This window comes from Rhinolophus sinicus, linkage group LG02, assembly GCF_036562045.2.
Source record: "Rhinolophus sinicus isolate RSC01 linkage group LG02, ASM3656204v1, whole genome shotgun sequence".
In the NCBI taxonomy this organism is placed as follows: Eukaryota; Metazoa; Chordata; class Mammalia; order Chiroptera; family Rhinolophidae; genus Rhinolophus; species Rhinolophus sinicus.
In genome coordinates this window covers 77,603,091-77,624,584 of record NC_133752.1, presented here as the reverse complement: position 1 = coordinate 77,624,584, position 21,494 = coordinate 77,603,091, and the positions used below count along the sequence as shown (strand labels likewise).

The 21,494-nt window shown below is 36.6% G+C and overlaps 1 protein-coding gene across 6 annotated transcripts in view; it reads left to right on the top strand.

The window, feature by feature from the left end:
• GABRA2 (gamma-aminobutyric acid type A receptor subunit alpha2) overlaps positions 1 to 21,494 on the top strand; it is a 134,124-nt gene that overhangs the window by 36,431 nt on the left and 76,199 nt on the right. For 4 of the 6 annotated variants that reach the window (XM_074324632.1, XM_074324635.1, XM_019741048.2 and 1 more), the window contains one exon: positions 20,201 to 20,268. The exons of 1 other annotated variant lie outside the window; for it this stretch is intronic. In XM_074324632.1, coding sequence (XP_074180733.1) covers positions 20,201 to 20,268 — 68 coding nt within the window. Of the gene's footprint in view, positions 1 to 13,503; positions 13,533 to 20,200; positions 20,269 to 21,494 lie in introns of all 6 variants that reach the window. One more of the 6 variants, XM_074324633.1, reaches the window with a different exon arrangement.

Below are 21,494 nucleotides of genomic sequence, written 5' to 3'. Positions count from 1 at the left end.
GATTTTAAGTCAGAGAAAAATATTTCAGTGCAGTTATATGTTTTATTAACTGTTGAATTTGGATGAGAAATAAAAATGAGTATAATTATGCACATGTCATGAAAATAAATTTAGATCATATATATATATATATATATATATATATATAAAAATTTAACATATTTGAGGCATAGAGAATAGCTTAATAGGTGGTAAGTTTCTTTTATTACCACATGATGGGAATTCAACAGATAGAACAAGTACTTAACGGTTGCTACATAAGTTACTAAAAGTTCCTAATTACATGTTAGGTGTAGAGTAATCATAACATTTTCCAATGCACATACCATGAGGAAACAGCACCCAGTGATGGGTGATAAAGTTAATTACTTTAGGGGAGTTCTTTTTTCCTTTTATACTACTTTAAGCTAAATTTATTTTTAGGAAGAAAGTGATACTATCATCAAATTAGAATATCAATAAGCTCCATGTTATAACTACAGAGTTTCTTTTTGGGGCTGATCCAGGAGATTCAGGGAAAGATAGCAAGTGTTTGTAAAATTGCCAACAAGGCTCTCCATGCATTTAATTTTGGAATGTTGTAGATGAAAAATGTTGGATTGTTGAATGTGAGAACTAAACTCTGCTTGAAATAAAATCAGACGATCTTATGTTTTTAGCATCAAAATCTAAAATCTTGCCTTTAAAATTTTCCATATAGGATTAAGGTAATTCAGTAATCAATCATCATAGTTTGCCCGCATTTAATTTAGTCCAGATTATCCATAGGTGTACAGATAATACTTTGATTTATTTCATATTTAAGTGTTGACAGGATTGGTGTGGCCTTATCCTTGATCATAATCTGTTAAATGCTTTTAGAAGTTGAATAAACAGAAGGTCAAAATGAATTTCCTACTTAAAAGCCACATTTTGAAAGAAAATATAAACTACATGATAGACAAAAGTGAATGATGAAATGATTGCTTTTAGTATGTTGCTTTGCATCATTCTATGATTATCTATGATAGTCTGTGTTACTCATATAGAACAATGTGCTGGGAGCTGCTGTGTGGTTAGTAGAGTAAGGGGAACACAGGACCATTTAATTGCTTCTCGTGCAGTGAAAATTACAATGTGATTTGATTATTTCATTTGAAAAAATAAAAATACCTGGAAGCAACAGAAAATCTAATTAAATACCCCAGAGATGGTAAGGACAACTTCACAGAGGAAGTGTTATTTGAGATTATTTTTTTAAGAGGAAGGATTAAACTAGAAGGTATTTTATATAGAGCTAAGGGCAATTACAAAGAAAGAAAGGGTACTGGAGAAGGACATGGAGTGTGTGGTATGGCTAAGGTACACAACACAGAATGGCATTGCATCGGGGCGGAAACACAAAGATGACGGTGCCATGCTATAATCTTTGAACTCGATCTGTAGGTAAAGGAGCATCATTGAGAAAAATGTGGATCAGAGAAGAGACATCATACAGGTTATAATTAGTAGGGAACACATGAAAAGTATTATGGAGAGTAGATAGGAGTTGGCAAAAATATAGGCAGGAAGATTAAAAAATGCCATTCCAGAAGTCATTGGCAGTGAGGATGGGGTAGAAAGGAAAATTCGAGGAATATAATCAACAGAACCGACTGAAAAATTAAAATGTAGAATATGAGAAAGAAGTTCATATTGAGTCTAAAGTGACAAGATGATGGTGACTTTTACCACGGCTAGAAATGGAGGCGATGCTAGACATTTTGAGTGATTGAAAGCTATGGCCTATATAAGCTTTCAAAATTGTTTGGGTTGTAGTTTCAATGTGAATACATTTACTGAATTAAATACTTTCCTTCTCAAAATAGTAAAGAAAAAAAAACGGAAATTATTTTGAAAGTTATTATACAGAAATATTGTTGACAGCAGTATTCTATGGATATGATGAGAAGATCATAAAGGAATAAGTCAATTAGCATGCTGTAACTTGTATACCTCTTTTTAATAAAGAAAAGGAATACAGTAGGGTTTTTCAATCCCTTGCTGTTAGTAATATATATGAATTATATCTTAGTGTATTAAGAATCCTTAATTTCTGTTGATTTATAAAGTAACATTACTTTAAAAAGATAAAAATTTATTTCTAGTATATATTGGGTATCAGAATCCTTTCTTGCTAATGTATTTGTGGAGCAAAATGTCAGTTTATATCAGCATAGTTTTTATTTTTAAGTTCTCTAACTTAATTGTTAAACTGGTTTTTATCACTGCTTTAGTATTTGGACTGCCTAGGATTTCAAGTTGGGAACTAGTAAGCTCCAGTTACTAACTAACCCAGGAATACTAGATCTGTAATAGCCTATGCCAGACTGAACTTTGCCCTCTTATGACTGAAACATATTCCTTGTGCTCTGGATGCCATCTTTAACAACTTGAAATGGGGCAGGGTCACTAGACTCTCCTCACGAGAGAATCTAACTTGTTATAGTAAAAGTGGTATCTTTAAGGACGTGTTTACTCTTTCCATTGTCAGAGACCCAGACTGAGCATGTAGCAATTGCTGGATGAAAAATTACCTTGAGGAACATAAATTGCTTCTGGTACCACATAGAGCTTCCCTTTGGAAGCATTCTATCCCTTGTCTGTCAGACTGGGGATGTCTCTGAACTGTACTTAGTAAGCTCTCAGTAGCTGTTTCTTAATTGAACCAAATGGTCCCACTAAATCGATGGGACTCCCTGTGCATTCAGCCTCCTCTTCCCTTTCCTCATTGATTTCCTTTATTAGTGCTTTGGGGAGAGAGGTGTGTCCTCAGCTTCCTCACCAGAGTAATAAGCTAAATCATTTGATACTGAAGCAAGACATTTCGAAGAGAGAGAAGGCACTACAAATCTTCTATTTGATGATGGTTCTAGGGGCCAGAACTGTCCCAAACCCTTTTGGGGATAGATAAACCCTGAAGTGATTTCACAACCCATAATTACTGACTGTCATGATGGGGTGTATTTAGTTGCTCCTTTAAGAACTTTTTGTATCCTGTCCATAAGCATGCAGGCATCTTTATTCTTGCTCAGAATTCCTAAATGGACTATACTTTTGAAATCAATGTATTTTCATTAGTAGGAAAAATAAATCAAAGTAAACAAGCAAAATTATAAGAACAAGTAGAGTATAAAAATGAGCTAAAATTAAAAAGCACTGAGATGAAATTTCACATGCTCATTATGTGTTGCTATTTTACATGTCCAGTTCATCACGGAGAATCAAAGACCAAAACTTAGAACTCTAATGAAAGATAATAGCATCAAAACATATCATATAACAGTTTTATTATTGTTCTTAACTCTTCCTGCTTTTATGGGCAATTTGTTGGTCATCCAAATGCAGCACTGTTATGTTCAAATCATTCCTTTTTTTATCAAATATGGACTGAGTGTCTACTAGGAGGCAGATACTGGATAAGATGCAGTCATTCCTTTGTGGTAGAATGGTGGCAAGTATATTACAAAATTTATAATTTTCAACTTTTAATAAGGAGCACTAAGTGCTATATACACAAATAAGTATATAGTATAGTAATAAGTTTTCTTTGACTTTTGTGAAATTGACTGACGACAGGTGGCATATGCAGCTGTATGGGAATCATCCCACGAAGTAAAATGTCTTTGTTGTTGTTGAGGGAGTGAAACAAAATAGAGCAACTTGTCTTAAAATTTGTGTATGGAATTGTATTTATGACACACAGTGAGCAAAATTATTAGTATCCTGATCTTATGGAAGAGGTGTCATCGACAGTTTGATTTTACTCTTAGTATTATAAGTTGATATCCTTATTAATATCATTGTTAATATCTAAATTACACTGGTGAATACAATATAGTTCTTTGCTTGGATGGTTAGCACAAGTAAATAGATTTCTTTTATTTTTCCCTTTTTCTTTTTTTATTTATTTATTGGGGTGACAGTTGTTAGTAAAATTACATAGATTTCAGGTGTACAATTCTGTATTACATCATCTATAAATCCCATTGTGTGTTCACCACCCAGAGTCAGTTCTCCTTCCATCACCATATATTTGATCCCTCTTACCCTCATCTCCCACCCTCCCACCCGTGTTACCATCTAGTAACCACTAAACTATTGTCTGTATCTATGAGTTTCTGTTTCTCCTTTGTTTGTCTTGTTCTTTTGTTGTTTTTGGTTTATATACCACATATCAGCGAAATCATGTGGTTCTCTGCTTTTTATGTCTGACTTATTTCACGTATACTCTCAAGATCCATCCATGTTGTCACAAATGTTCCTATATCATCTTTTCTTACCGCTGAATAGTATTCCATTGTGCATATATACCACAACTTCTTTATCCATTCATCTATCGAAGGACATTTGGGTTGTTTCCATGTCTTGGCCACCGTAAACAAAGCTGCAATGAACATTGGAGCACAGGTGTCTTTATGTATAAATGTTTTCAGATTTTTTGGGTAGATACCCAGGAGAGGGATTGCTGGGTCATATGGTAATTCTATTCATAATTTTTTGAGGAACCTCCACACTGCCTTCCATAAAGGCTGCACCAGTCTGCATTCCCACCAACAGTGTATGAGGGTTCCTTTTCCCTGGCTGCCTTGAGGATTCTTTCTTTGTCGTTGATTTTAGACAGCTTCAATACAATGTGCCTTGGAGAAGGCCTGTTGGGATTGAGGTAATTAGATGTTCTATTTGCTTCTTCGATTCGAGGATCCAATTCTGTCCACAAGTTTGGGAAGTTTTCCTGAACAGTTTGTTTGAATGTATTCTCTGTTCCCTTCTCTCTTTCTTCTGCTTCTGGTATGCCCATTATTCGTATATTGCTCTTTCTGATGGAGTCAGAAAGTTCTTGTAGAGTTCTTTCATTTCTTTTAAGTCTCAAGTCTCTTTCTTCTTCCATCCGTATAATTTCCAGGCTTCTATCTTTGATGTCACTGATTCTTTCCTCCACATGGTCAACTCTACTATCAAAGATGGCTATTTCATTCTAATTTCTTCTATTGAGTTCTTAATCTCCAGAAATTCTATTTGGTTCTTTTTTAAAATTTCAATCTCTTTCGTAAAATGCTAATGTTGTTCTTTGATTGTGTTTCTGAGTTCATTAAACTGCCTTTCTGTGTTTTCTTGCATATCATTGAGTTTTTTCAGAACTGCAATCTTGAACTCTCTGTCACTTAAGTCACATATTTCCTTATCCTTAAATTCCTTTCCTGGAGACTTTTCAGTTTCTTTCTGAGCTGTCTTGTTGCCTTGGTTATTCATGGCAATTACTGATTTATTATTCCTCTTCCTAGACATCTACAGGAGTGGCTTTTGCAACAGGTTGATAGGAAGAGGTCTTTCTTTTGTTTTCCAGTACTTGTTGGTAGAATGTTTTATTTTCTCTCCGACTGCAACCTTTTTGTCTCTCTCACATGGTTGTCCTATGTTTTATCTGCACTATTCCAGCTTATCACACAATGGAATTCCCTGGGAGATGGGCTTCTACTCTGTTAATAGTTCACCTGGGTCACAGGGTGCAGTGTCCGTGTGGGTATGTGGAGAGCTTTTGAAGTTCCAAAGCTCTCCGTGCGCCAGATTCAGAGCCCGTATGTTTAAGCAGTTCTGTTTACTCCTGCAGGGATCTGCCCAGATAGGTGGGGTCAGGGGCGGGGTGAGTTCTGAGAGGTGGCCCAGAGCAATGGCGGCGACCACCACCACAGCCGGTCCTGCTTCCGCAGCTCCCTCCCCTTTGCTGGAACTAGTTGGTCTGCAAATTTGTGTCTGCAGTCCACGGTTCTCAGAACAGCAAATATTCTATTCTTTTGATCTGACACTGCTACTGTTCCGCTTCTAGCACCGGGCAGGTGGGGGTGGGGCGAGCTCTGGGAGGGTAGGGAGGGGGCAGCTAGTCTCAGTGCCTAAGGCTCCGTTCTCTGCTCGGCAGTGAGGGCTTAAACCACCGTTTTCAGCCTTCTTCCCTGAGTCTTTTCTCCGAGGTCTCTGCCGTGAACGTTGGGTTCAGCCGTGTTATATGCTGTCCCCTCAGCCCTGTGAGCCACGAGCGGAGCCCTAGCAGTTTGAGTTCTTCCCTCTCCCGCAGCTGCGGTAGTTCCGGGATGCAGGGAGCTCGGAGCACTGAGCTAGGTCTGCGTCCTGCGCCCGCGCGGCTCCGTCTCCGCACTTCTCCCTTCTCTCCTCCCCTGCTCTCGCGATTTGCCCACCTTTAGGTGAATTCAGTAGTAGGCCTCTTTGTCTTGCCTGTCTGCTGTGCAGGGAGTCCTTTGTGGAGTTATAGTTGTTCTATTAGTTGTAAATTCCAGGGGAGATTTACAGAGGCTCACCTCATGCCGCTATTTTGATGATTTCAAAAAAGAAAAAAAGAATACATTTCTGTAACTATGATAATTTTTGCTTCTTAGAGTAAGCTAATGGTATTTGTAGCTATGTTTGGTTTTCTTCAGAAGGAGACTCTAAGATGTGGATTAATCTGGGAAGTGGTATCAGGAAGCGGTAACAGAAAGGGTGGCAAAGTGACACGGGGAGGGGAATGGAGCATGAATGAGCACGTTTCTGCTGAGGACCAGTGTGGTTTGGTCCTCCTGAGGACCTCTGGGAAATGGTGTGAACATGCCTTAGAGTTGTCTCCACTGAAAGGAAGAGAAACCTGAGTTATATTTCTTCCAACTTCCATCAGTCATTGGTTGATGATCATTTCCAGGAGCATAAACTTCTCAGCCCTGCGCAGCCAGGGGGAGACCTTGGTCAGAGAATCTGTAAGGAAAATACTATAAGGGAATGCATTCGTATTACATTTGTATGACAACAAATTGAAGAACCTAGATGAAATGAAGAAATTCCTAGAAAAATGAAAAATACCAGACTAACTCAAAAAGAAATAGAAAAACCTAAATAGATTTATACAAGGAAAGAGACTGAATTAGTAACAGAAAAACTTCCCACAAAGCAAATCCCAGGTCCATATGGCTTCACTGATTTTACCTAACATTTAAAAGAGAATTAACACCAATCCTTCACAAAGTCTCCTAAAAAAACAGAAGAGAACATGTCTCAGCTCATTCCGTTAGTCCAGTAACATCTTGATACTAAAATGAGACAAAGACATTGTAAGAAAACTACAGACCAATATCCCTTATGAATATAGACACACAAATACTCAACAAAATACAAATCAAATCCAGCAACATATACAAAATTGCGCAACAACCAAAACCAAGTGTGGTTTATCCCAGGTATTCAAAGTTGCTTTATGACATGAAACTAATTGATGTAATATGCTATATTAATAAATAAAAGCAAATACTTCATGATCTTATGCATACAGGCATAAAAAGTATTTAAGGTGGACCTCACTGAGAAGGTAACAGGAAGCCCACTGCTGTATTCTGTTGTGTCCATCAATCATTCACCAAAAGTTTTACATAAAGACATTTCACTCTTGCCAAATGTTAGAAATTTTTACTTGAAGGTTTGATTGTTAAAGTATTTCAATACCCTGTACAGTTCTACTATCTATGGCTATATAAACTATTTTTTCCAAGCATTTGAAGAAAATATTTGTCACAATCTTTTCATGTATGCATCATCCATTTACTTTCCAGTTCTCTTTCATTTATTTTATGCTCTTATAATTCTACAGTAACTGCTCATTTCTAGGCTCTAAAAGTCCTCTAGTAGTCAAACAAAAGGGCCTATTTCAGCATTTTTTAACAACACCACTTAAAAAAAACACCTCTATTCCCATGATTTCTACATTTTCCTTTTCTCAATGTCATTTTTTGTTCTTTTTGTCTTAACTTTTGTAACATCTTTCAAACTGTATACATTGTCTTCAATCCCCTCTGATTTAGTTTGCCAACTGTTATAAATGTGACATAACATTTCTAGTACAATAGCCTTGGATATAAATAACATTGTCCAAATCAAAGTCCTTTAGTGAAAACCCTGCTCAAGTTCTTTAGTGAAAGTCTTTTAGAAAGAGAGAGAGAGAGAGAGAGAGAGAGAGAGAGAGAGAGAGAGAGAGAGAGAGGAGAAGAGAATTGTCATTATTGTCAGGCCTTTTTTGACACAACCTCTGTCTTTCTCTACAACCTAATATCCCACACTTCTGGACATATTAACTGAGTTCATGAGCCAAGCTTAACTATTTGCAAAAGATTTTTTAAAAATTTTATGCTGTATTACCCAGTGAATAACAATTTCCATGAATTGATTTAAACCTTTCTTGAAATTATATGATATTTTGGATATCATTTGGAGCTATTTTTTCCCTATGTGGTATTTCTAACATTCAGAAAAGTACAGAGAATAATATGATTGTTTTTCCATGACCAGTTTCATCAAGTCTTAAGACTGCCAAAAGTGGTTAAGATCGATTTTAAAAGAAAGAAACTATTAGAAAAATATTGGAAGCTCTTCGATGCCTCTTGGCATGTTTTACCCCTCCTTCTCTCCCCAGTGATAACTGCCATCCTGAGTTTGTTGAGTTTTCCTAAGGATCGCACATTTTTTTCTATGTTTACCACATGCATTCGTTATTTCTCCTAAAGATACTCATTGTGTTTTTGTCTTTGAAAAATTCTGTAGAGAAGATCCTCTTACTTTTGCATATCATGGCTGTTGGCATTTCTAAAACCAAAATCTAGCTGACAAGCAATTATTTGAAGTAACTCATGGCGGATGTTTGTTAATAGCCTCTTACTATTTAGCAGTTCAATTTTCATTTCCACTAACAATACTTCCTGTAAGTACGTTCTCCCCTTTTGCTTGACTTTGTTTCTTTGCTTGTAATCTAGTCCCTAGGCTTTCCACTGCCCTCTATGAATGGACAGTTTGGTCTCTGCCCTCACAAATGATAGTGCCTTTTCTCTATGAGTAGTGACAACTTCATGGTCATTTTTAATTTTGAAATATTTTGGGAAAAGGTATATGTTGTAATTGAACTATAATTAGAAATGATTTGTTTATTGATATATAAAGCATCTAATATGTGGCCCACATTGTGTTAGCAATGGTGATATAACAGAGAAGAGAAACAATCCCAATCCTCTAGCAAATTTGAATCCTAGTTGGGGAGAGAGACCAAACACAAAACAAAACAACAAAGAAGTAAAAAATATTCAGGCATGAAAATAATGGCAAATTCTAAAACACCATATTAAAAAAAAAATGAAGTATCAGAAAAAATGAGAGAAGGGGACTTAACATTATACAGGAGAAATAGTGAACCCCTGCTCTGAGGAGAGAGCATTTAAATCAAAACTGAAAGGCAAAGAAGCAATTACGGAAGAATGGAAGAGAAGAAGTGAAAGCCACTGTGAAAGCTCTGAGTCAGGACAGTGCTTGGTGTGTCCACTAAAAGTGATCGGGATTTAGAGGGTAACTAACTCATGGTACTTAAAATGCAGAGACTGAGATTGCCACCAGACTGTCAGTTTACTTGTGACATACATTTGTCACATGGATCAGAATATTGTAACAGGCATTAACAATACAACTCAACCCCATCCTACAGCTCAATGGGAAAACAAAATAAAAACAGAAGATACTATGGACAAACTTTGACAAATTGATGTCACAAAATCCAAAAATAACCTATATGAGGTGTGATCAAACAATATGGTGAATGTTTAAATAAAAAACAAATTACAGTAAAAGACACATTGCCATTAATCCCCCCTCAAAATACTCCCTTTCGCTTCAAACATACTTATTCCATTGTTCTTACCACTTTCTGAAGCAGTTCTGGAAGTCCTCTTTCGTGAGCATCTTTGGTTGCACCGTCGTGGCTGCCTCAGTGTCCTGAATCATTTTGACTTGGGGGAAGAGCCAAAAGTCACACAGTGCCAGACCCAGTTAATAAGGTGGATGAGGACACACTGTAATGCTTTTCTTTGATAGAACTCCCTGTGTATCAGAAGCGAAGTGTGACACGGAGCATTATCATGATGGATGATTTACTGCACATTTTAAAATACACCTTCTCTCAATCATAGCTCACACCCCACTGACTGCAGCAAACAAGTTGAAACTTGTCATACACTGTTACTTAGGTATGACGTGCCACTTCCCATATTGAAGATCCTTGCCTTTCCATTGGATGGCACTCAGCAGCAGCATTCATGGCAATTTTTTATCACAACGGAAAGGCTCTATGTCACACATCGCTTCTGGTACAGCAACTTCTGTCAAATAAAAACATTACAATGTATCCCCATCCACCTTCTTCAGTGGATCTGGCATTGTGCGACTTCTGGCTCTTCCCCAAAGTCAGAAAGACCATGAAGGGTAAATGTTTTGAATTGATTCAGAACATCAAGGCAGCCATGACAGTGCAACTTACGAAAGAGGACTTCTAAAACTGCTTCAGAAAGTGGCAAAAATGATGGGATAAATGTATTCAAAGCGAGGGCGAATATTTTGAGGAGATTACTGGCCACGTGTCTTTTACTGTAATTTTTTTTAAAAAAATTTAAACATTCACTGTAGTTTTTTATCACACCTCATAGGTATTTATATAATCTCACTCCCCCTCCGGTGCCTCAACTTTCTTCCCTTCCATTCTCTTATGGAAAGCCAAATCATAATCAAAGATTGCATGCCGAATATAGAACCCTGAAAAGTTGTGTTAGATGTATCAAATATTTGTAATCATCACGCTAAAATATTTTACTAATGCATATTTGTTGCTTACAACTCTGGGCATCCATCTATATAGATCCTCTAAGTTTCATTACCAACAATCCTTTTTCCAACTTCAGGTACCTATTTAGTATTTATGGTTAGTGCTTGTGGTGCTGATTTTCCTTTTTCTGAACTTCCATAGCATATCCCTCCCAATGCATGCATTCTTTCGCTATTTGTATGAAGTCAATAAACCATGAAATCATTTCTGTAAGGTAAACCTCCATATCTATGTACTGCCTCTTTTGGTGTTGCTTTACTTCTTGGAGCTTTGAGGGTAATCTTACTTTTCTCTCTTTGGATTCTTAGTGGGCATTTCCCTGCAGCCATTAGATACTGATGAATACTCTCTCCTACCCTTTACTTGCCATTTGGCATATAGTGGATATACTTTATGTCCTTAGCATGAATATATTCACACATTTTTGCCATCTCTCTTCTTCAAATTTACTACTCCAGACTAAAGAGAATAATTTTATTTGCCTCTATTTTGGTGAAGATTACTTTATCATTTTAGTTTCGCTTCCTTAGAATATTTTAAATCAATATAATGACTAAAATTTTATTCAATTATTTATTGAATAAATGTGATAGAATCATTGATTAAGTATGAATAAGGGGGGGAACTTGGGTTCCATTTCTTGATTTTTAAAAAAAACATTTATATAATTTTTTTTTTTACATAATAATAAATTTTATTTTTTTTTAAATCCCTTCACCTTTTTCACCCAGCCCCCAATCCACCTCCCCTCTGTCAACCATCAGTTTGGCCTCTGTATCTTTGAGTCTGTTTCTGTTTTGTTTGTTTATTTTGGTCTTTAGATTCCACATATAAGTGAGATCATATGGTATTTGTCTTTCTCAGTCTATTTCACTTAGCGTAATACCCTCTGTGTCCACCCATGTTCTTGTAAATGGTAAGATTTCATTCTTTTTTTATGGCTTAGTAACACTGCATTGTACATATGTAATACATCTTCTTTGTCCAGTCATCTATTAACAGGTACATGTGTTGCTTCCATATCTTGGCTATTGTAAATAGTGCTGCAATGAACATAGCAGTGCATATATCTTTTCCAATGAGTGTTTTGGATTTCTTTGAATAAATACCCAGAAGTGGAATTGCTGGATCACAAAGTAGTTCTATTTTTAATTTTTAAAGGAACCTCCAAACCGTTTTCCATAGTGGCTACACCAATTTGCTATGTCACCAACAGTGCACAAGAGTTCCCTTTTCTCCACATCCTCACCAACAGTTGTTGTTTGTTGATTTATTGATGATAGCCATTCTGACAGGTGTGATGATAATATCTCATTGTGGTTTTAATTTGCATTTCTCTGATGTTCAGTGATGTTGAGCATCTTTTCATATGACTATTGGCCATCTGTATTTCTTCTTTGGAGAAATGTCTATTCAGGTCCTCTGCCCAATTTTTAATTGGATTGTTTGGGGTTTTTTTGGTGTTGAGTTGTATGAGTTCTTCTGAAATTTTGGATATTAAGTCCTTATCAGAGGTATCATTGGCGAATATCTTCTCCCATTCAATAGAATGTCTTTTCATTTTGTTGGTAGTTTCCTTTACTCTGCAAAAACTTTTTAGTTTGATGTAGTCCCATTTGTTTATTTTTTTCTTTTGTTTCCCTTGCCCAAGGATGTATATCAGAAAAAAATTACTACTAAGAACAAGGTATGGGTGTTTACCACGTATGTTTTCTTCTAGGAGTTTTATGGTTACAGGTTTTACATTTAAGTATTTAGTCAAGTTTGAGTTTATTCTTGTATGTAGCATAAGAATGTGGTCCAGTTTCACTTTTTGCTTGTATCTGTCCAGTTTTTCCCAACACCATTTATTGAATAGAGTGTTTTTACTCCATTGTATATTCTTGCCCCCTTGGTCATAGATTAAATGATCATGTAAGTGTGGGTTTATTTCTGGGCTCTCTATTCTGTTCCATTCATCTGTGTTTGTTTTTATGCCAGTACCATGCTGTTTTGATTACTATAGCCTTGTAGTATAGATTGATATCAGGTAGCCTAATAGCTCCAATTTTGTTCTTCTTTCCCAAGATCACTGTGCCTATTCAGGGTCTTCTGTGGTTCTGTATAAATTTTAGGATTATTTGTTCTAGTTCTGTCAAAATGCCATTGGTATTTTGATAAGAATTGCATAGAATCTATAGATTGCTTTGGGCAGTATGGACATTTTAACTATATTAATTCTTATTCATGAATACAGTATATGCTTCCATTTATTTGTGTCTCTTTCAATTTGTTTCTTCAATTTCTTATAATTTTCTGAGTATAGGTTTTTTACATCCTTGGTTAATTCATTCCTAGTTATTTAATTTATTTTTAATGCAATTGTAAATGGGGTTGTTTTCTTAATTTTTCTTTCTGATAGTTTGTTATTGGTGTATAGAAATGCAACTGATTTCTGAATATTAATTTTGTACCTTACTACTTTACTGAATTCATTTATTAGTTCTAATAATTTTTGGTGGAATCTTTTTTTAACTTGAAAAAAAATTATTTAAGTGTGTTTTTCCAGGACCCTTCAGCTCCAAGTCAAGTAGTTGTTTCAATCTAGTTGTGGAGGGCGCAGCTCACAGTGGCCATGTGGGGATCAAACCAGCAACCTAGTTGTCAAGAGCACTGCACTCTAACCAACTGAGCTGACCAGCTGCCCTTGGCAGAATCTTTAGGGTTCTCTATATAGTATTGTATCATCTGCAAATAATGACAGTTTTACTTTTTCCTTTCCAATTTGGATGATTTTTATTTCTTTTTCTTTTTTTGATTGCTGTGGGTAGGACTTCCAACACTATGCTGAATAAAATTGGTGAGTGTGAGCATCCTTATTTTGTTCTAGATCTTAAGAACGCTTTTAGCTTTTTACTCATTAAGTATGATGTTAGTTGTGGGTTTGTCATGTTTAGCCTTTATTATGTTAAGGTACATTCCCACTATCCATACTTTGCTGAGAGTTTTTAAGGTACATTCCCACTATCTATACTTTGCTGAGGGTTTTTATCATAAATGGATGCTGGATTTTATCAAATGCTTTTTCTGCATCTATTGATATTATCACATGATTTTTATCTTTCATTTTGTTTGTGTGGTATGTCATGTTAATTGATTTGTGGATATCGAACCAACCTTGCACCCCAGGAATAAACCCCATTTGATCATGGTGGGTGATCTTTTTAATGTATTGCTGAATTTGGTTTCCTAATATTTTGTCAAGGATTTTTGCATCTATGTTCATTAGGGATATCAGCCTATAGTTTTTTTGTAACGTCTTCGTCTGGTTTGGAATCAGGGTAATGGTGGCCTTGTAAGATGAGTGTGGGTGTTCTTCCTCTTGAATTTTTTGGAGTAGTTTGAGAAGGTGTTAATTGTTCATTGACTGTTTGGTAAACTTCACCTGTGAAGCCATCTGGTCCAGGACTTTTGTTTTTCGAGATTATTTTTGATTCCTGATTCAATTTCTTAGTAGTAACCATTCTGTCTGGAATTTCTGTTTTTGTTTTTTTTGTTTGTTTGTTTGTTTTTGTTTTTTGTTTTGTTTTTATTCAGTCTTGGAAGAGTGTATGTTTCTAGGAATTTGTGCATTTCTTCCAAATTGTCCAATTTGTTGGCATATAATTGTTTGTAGTATTTTCTTATAATCCTCTATATCTCTGTGGTGTCAGTTGTCACTTCTCTTTCATTTCTGATTTTGTTTGTTTGGGTCTTCTCTCTTTTATCTTGATGAGTCTGATTTAAAGTTTATCAATTTTGTTTATCTTTTTAAAAAATCATTTCTTGATTTTATCGATCTTTTTTTTTTAGACTCTATTTCATTTATTTCCTCTTCAATCTTTATTATTTCCTCCCTTGTACTCACTTTGAGTTTTGTTTGCTGTTCTTTTTTTTAGTTCCTTTAAGTGTAAGTGTAGATTGTTTGAGATTTTTCTTGTTTTTGAGCTAGGCCTGTATTGCTATGAATTTCCCTCTTAGGACTGCTTTCATTATACCCGATAGATTTTGGGTCCTTGTGTTTTTATTTTCATTTGTCTCAAGGTATCTTTTGATTTCTTCCTTGATCACATTGTTGACCCATTCATTATTTAGTAGCATGTTAGTTAGCCTCCATGTTTTTGTGTGTTTTTCAGTTTTTTAGTTGTAATTGATTTCTAATTTCATGACATTGTGGTCAGAGAAGATGCATGATATGATTTCAGTCTTCTTAAATTTATTGAGACTTGTTTTGTGGCCTCACATGTGGTCTATCTTGGAAAATGTTCCATGTACACTAGGAAGGAATGTATATTCTGCTGCTATAGGGTGAAATGCTCTAAAAATATCAATTAAAACCATCTGGTCTAGTGTGTCATTTAAGGCAGCTCTTTCCTTGTTGATTTTCTGTCTGGAAGATCTGTCCATTAATGTCAATGAGGAGTTAAAGTCCCCTACTATGACTGTATGTATGTATGTATTGTGTCAATCTCTTCCTTTATGTCAGTCAATATTTGCTTTATATATTTAGGTGTTCCTGTGTTGGGTTCATAGATGTATACTAGGATTATATCCTTTTGGTGGATTGATCTCTTTATAATTATGTAATGTTCCTCTTTGTCTCTTATCATAGCCATTGTTTAAAAGACTACTTTGTCTGATATAAGTATTGCTACCCAGCTGTTTTTCATTTCCATTTGTGTGAAATACCTTTTTCCATCTCTTTACTTTCAGTCTGTGTGTGTTTTTCAGTCTGAAGTGGGTCTCTTATAGACAGCATTTACAAGGGTCTTGTTTTCTTCTCCTTTCAGCTACCCTATGTCTTTTAATTTTAAGTGACTATTAATAGACATATAGTTATTGCCGTTTTATTATTCATATTTTTGATCTTCCTTGGCTTGTTTTTCTCCTTTCTTCTGCTTAAATAAGTCCTTTGAATTTCTGTAACTTTTTGTCTAGGAAGCTCTTTATCTCTCCTTCAATTTTAAATGATAGCCTTGCTGGGTAGAATAGTCTTGGATGTAGGCCCTTGCTTTTCATCACTTTGAATATTTTGTGACAATCCCTTCTGGCCTACGATATTTCTGTTGGGAAGTCAGCTGACAATTTTTATGGGAGCTCTCTTGTAACTAACTAGTTGCCTTTCTCTTGCTGCTGTTCGGATTCTCTCTTTGTGTTTAACCCTTGACATTTTTATTAACACATTGTTTGTGGGAAACGAGTAAACTCGTCATATCGCCTCTAGTTGGAACCGGCAAAAATTTTGCAAAGTAAATAAATAGAGACCTCTTTTTAAACTAAAACACTGAAAGTGTCATAGAAAAATATCAAATAGATCGAAAGATATGAATATTTTACGGAAAGTCTAATTTTGGCGAGAAAATGTCAAAAAAGCCCCATGTTACGACGTGATTTGGCGGGAAAATGCCCACTTACAAAGTGTTTTAAGATGTGTTTTGGTATGGTCCTCTTTCGGTTCGTCTTGTTTGGAACTCTCTGCACTTCCTGGACTTATATATCTATTTCCTTCACTAGGTTGAGAAAGTTTTCTGTCATTATTTCTTCAACTAGGTTCTCGATTCCTTGCTTTCTCTGTTCTCCTTCTGGTGCCCCTGAGATGTGGATGTTGTTACACTTGATGTTGTCCAAGGGGTCCCTTAAATTATGCTCATTTTTTAAAATTCTTTTTTGTTTTTGCTTTTTCAATTGGGTGTTTTATGCTGCATTGTCTTCCAAATGACTGATTTGATCCTCTGTTTCATCTAATTTGCTCATGATTCCTTCTAGTGTATTCTTCATTTTAGTTATTGTATTTTTCATTTCTGACTGGTCCTTTTTTGTGATCTCTGAACCCTTTTTTAATGCTTGCTATCTTTTTGTTGAAGTTCTAAGTTCCTTGTGCATCCTTATATCCATAGTTTGAACTTTGTATCTGGTAGGTTGCTTGTCTCTATTCCTTTTAGTTCTTTTTCTGCAGTTTTCTCCTGTTCTTTCATTTGGGACATAGTTCTTTGTTTCCTCATTTTGCCTGCCTCTCTGTGTTTGTTTCTATGTATTAGGTAGATCTGCTACATCTCCCAGTCTTGGCCAGGTGGTCTTATGTTGTATGTGCCCTGTGGGGCCCAAGGGTGCAGTCTCCCTAATCACCTGAGCCAGGTGCTCCATGTGTGTGCCTTGTGTGGGTTGTGTGTGCCCTCCTGTTGTAGTTGAGCCTTGGTTGCTCTTGGCATCTCAGTGTGTGGGACTGACCCTCAGGCTGACTGGCTGTAGGGTTTGGTCATGTCCACCGCTTATGGGCTGCTGTACATGGGGCTGACCCCATAGTGTGGGATTCATCCCAGTGTTCTCTGATGCCGACAATGACCACTCTGGGTGTGCCTATTGTAGGGCTAATTAGATGTTCTGTTGTGGTCTGAACATAGAATCTGAGTGTGTTGTTTCTGGGGCCTCTTGGGAGGGGTTCTAGTACTGGCCCAAGTCAGCCACTCCCTGTGACCAGCCTGGGACTACCGACCTGGTAGGAGCTACAAAGCGATCTGTGACTGGTCACTGCCTGTGCTATACCTGGAGGTGCTTAGGAGAGGCCACCCTGCCATATGAGAATGGATGCCACCAGTCCCAGGCCTGGGGTAGCTCTGCGAAAATCCCAGGGTACCCTGAGGCCTGCTGCCACCTGCCAGCTGCCTATATGTCTCAGCCACTGAATGACCTTCATGAGGTATGTGAGTTGTATTATTAAGGTTCTCAGGGAGTCATCAGGGTTGGATGAATGGTATTCATCAGGTTAATGTAGATTCTGGTTTGGCACCATTGCTGTGCCTTGAGCTACTCAGAGAAAGGATGAAAGTACACCAAGGCCTGCCATTGCCTCACTGGGGCCTGCTGGCCCCTGAGAGTTGTCCAAGAAAGACTAGTGCAGACTGGTGCTAGCTACTGGTCATGAAAGTGCTTCTGGTGGCATGTAAGTTGAGGCCATTTGTTAGCTGCTGAAAGAGCCTCCTGCCAGGCAAAGGGAAGGGCTGGGTGCTGGTCTTGGAAAGTGCCTCTGGCAGTGCACAAGCTGAGTGTGGAGAGGTCCCAGGAAGTCACCAGGGTGGAGCGAGTGGAGTTCAACAGGCCAATGCAGATTCAGATTCGGCCATGTAAGGGGAGGGCTCAACAAAGGAAAGATGGTGCCTGCCTGCCAACTGTACTGGAGCAGAACCCCACACAGGGAAATTGGCAATTGTCCCTCCAGTTCTTGCCCTCAAGCCATACAACTTAGTTTCTCCCTGTATGTCTCTGATGCCTCCTGAGTCACTGTCCCTCTGCCGGAGCATAGGGTGAGCACCTACATATGAGTGAGTCTGTGGACTGGCCCTTTAAGAAGATGCCTGGGTTTCTAGCAACCTTTTGTTTCATTCAGATGGTGAATGTCCCCACCTGTTTTTCACAGCTAGATATTCTGGGGGCTCTTTTTCCTGGCACTGGTATTCCGGGCTATGGAGGATGGTGTGGATCTGGAGTCCCTTGCTCCTCCTGGGCAGGACTTCCACAACTGAGATATCTTTTCCAGTTCTCAACTGCCACACACTGATGTGTGGTGGCCCTTCCATGTCTCTGCTCCTCCTACCAGTGTTTATGTGGCTTCTTTATATCCTTACTTGTAGGATTTCTGTTCAGTTAGTCTTCAGATGTTTCTCAAAGTTGATTGTTCTATAATTTAGTTGTAATTTTAGTGTGGTCACAGGAAGAGGCAAGCACAGCATTTATCTACTCTGCCATCTTGCCGCCTCCACCAACTCCTTCAGTGAACTCTGAAATCTTTCTTAATTTCTTTCTAATAGCACATATAATTTGGGTCCAGAACCAACTACATAATTTGTGAGGCCTAGTCCAAGATGAAAATGCAGGGCGTTTTATTCAAAAGTTAATGAAGAATTTCAACACAGCAAAAATGGAACATTAATCTAAGTATGGGGCTTTTCTGAGCACTAGTGTGTGACTGCACAAGTTGCATATCCATAAATCTGATCCGTGTGGGTCTTTGGGGCAGGTGGCAGCTGGGAATTAACTTTATAAATATATTTATGTTTCAAATCAGGTTTATAATAAAATTCCATAAATACGGTTTTTGTAATAAAATAATATATAAATATAATAATGTTGAATGAAAATACTTTTTGGAACGCTATAACTATGTTTTTGACATTGAGTATTGTGACTAGAAATATGTAGTTAATGAGAAAACACTTTTAGTTTCATATTTATTGTTAACTGTGGTATAATGCTTTGGTTTACTGTGAGGGCTCAGGAGCTAGATTGCTTGGGTTCTAAAACTTGGCTCTATCTACTCTATTAAGTGTGGGTCATTGGGCATATTTCCTTATTTTACTGTCCATCAGTGTACACACACTTTGGGGTGGTAACAGGAAATTGATCTTATAGGTTTGTCATGCAGATTATTATATTTCAAGCCTTTGAAGTAGTCTACTCTGTTATTTCAATTTTTTTTATTTGTTTGTTAGTTTTGCCTTAGCAGGTACAATATCCCAGACTTAGTTCACTCTTTCATGGTTGTGAATTAATGTTAAAAAATATTTTATGATATTGTTTGTGTAGAATTAAAAATTTGGGAGTTACTAGATAAGACATGCAGTTTATAATGATACAAGTTGAGCATGTATTTTTTCTTATAAGAACATTAAAAGGGCTTTTCTTTTTAAATCTTTCTTTTGACCTTTTCCCCCATCATCATATGCCTTATTTAAAATCAAAGATCTAAATCACCTGGTTAATAAATCCATCTTGTTAAGCCTGTTACAATTAATAAGTTATAACTTTAGAATCTAATTCAATCCAATTAAGATGAACGTTTAGTCTCAGCATTTCATTCATTCTTAAATACATTTAAATTCAAGCTTGTGCAGAAGTAATCCATTGTGATTAATGCATTTTATTTGCTTTTATTTTTATGTCACCAAATAATAAAGCTTTTTCTATTAATATGGATTATATTTATTTGTAATGATTAACAATCTGTATTTGTGCTCTATTGAGAATATATACTGATTTATAATCTACCAACTAAATCTCTACAATCATGAAATAACATCTGAAATATTTAGTTTAAGTATCAAATTCAGGACTATAACAAACGGTAACTATACTATCCATACTTTCTTTTCAGCACTGGTGGAAAATTTATTGTAAAGTAGTTCAGTTAAGATAGAATCTAAAAAAAATATTGATTCTGAGAAATATGCTTAAAATGGAATGTTCTCATCAGGTGTAGTTTGCAAGTAAGAAGGTCCCATTACTTAATCAGCATTTTTCATTGAGTGTTGTGAGAACCTATAAAATAATTGAACAATGTAGTTGTTTTGTTTCTTCTGAAAGTTGAAAAGATAGTAAAAAGCAATACTCTTAATTATCACACAGCTTTCTAACCATGCCATGAACTTCTTCTCTTCTCTCTCCTGTGGCTCTCAGTATATAATGTCTATATTCGATCTCTTTTTCTTGTATCAGACAGTATTACCGAAGTATTCACTAATATCTACGTGACCAGTTTTGGCCCTGTCTCAGATACAGATATGGTGAGTTTCTCATTAAATAGTATTTTTACTTCATGTCATGAGAGGTTGGGAGGGATAATTTAGACAAAGTAAGTATTTTTAGTGTTGTGGGATTATGTAACTGTCTCATGCCTATTTAGTCTACCCAAATACATAGAGAGTTAAGGGTGTACATCTGTTTGTATCTGTGGTGCACCATTCCAGCTTGGGTGTTCAGATTAGCCCTTTGTAGTTTATATTATTTCCCAAACTTATTTACCTAACTACAGTGTGGTAAATAAATGTTTACATAAAAATAATTATATTACTGAGAACCATTTTCTAGAATAAAGATACCTGCTTGGATTACTATAGGTAAACTCTCTACAGTTTCATAGACAACTGATTCCTACAGAATGTAGTCATGGTCAGTGTTATAAATGGAACTCTTCTTTTGGCACTGAATAAGGGGGGTGCCTTGTCATACTATCTACGTACATACAAATTACATACATAGTAGGTACATATAAATCAATCTCAAGAAAACTAGCATATTGACATACTTGGATTCTGTGGATCTGGTGCTCATTTAGTTTTCTTTAAAATAAGATGAGTAGGAGAGGGAAATTGGTTTGCTGGGTTTAGAAATTGGTGGGCTAGAAACAATAAAGGTAAATTCTTGGTTAAGCATAAAATTTTAGTAATCAGTCTTCTATTTTTTTCCTGCTAACTGTAGTGCTCGGGTATAGAATTTTTGTTGAAATAATTTTTCATTTATTAGTAACTTGTCAGGTTTGGCCACCTCTTCCAGCTGATGCCTGCCTTTGCATTCTCCTGGTGTGCCTGTCTCTTGTCCTATGCTACCTCTAAGGCAAGTTTGTGGCTTGCAATCTCATCTGTCTCTCAGTCACAATCTCATCCTCCACTCCAACGCCCAATGGCTCTTTAGAGATCCACCTTCCTTATGGCCTAGGGAGTTTGAATTAGAGGAGATGCCCTTGTCCCTTCTTTGCCTGGTCATCCTTCATCATATCATCTCTCCCCAGTTTCTTCCCTTTGTCTGATAACCCAACGGAAAGGATGACAAGTTTGGAGATTTTCCACCTGATAAACAAAAACAGAAGGTTTTTCCTTTTTACAAACACTGATAAACATTATTGGCTGATTTATTGAGATCTCCTTACCTTTCCTTTAGGGAGCAGATACACCACTTGAATCATTTTAAAAAATCTGCTTTTTTTCCGCACCAGAGCCACTTCTCTGACCTC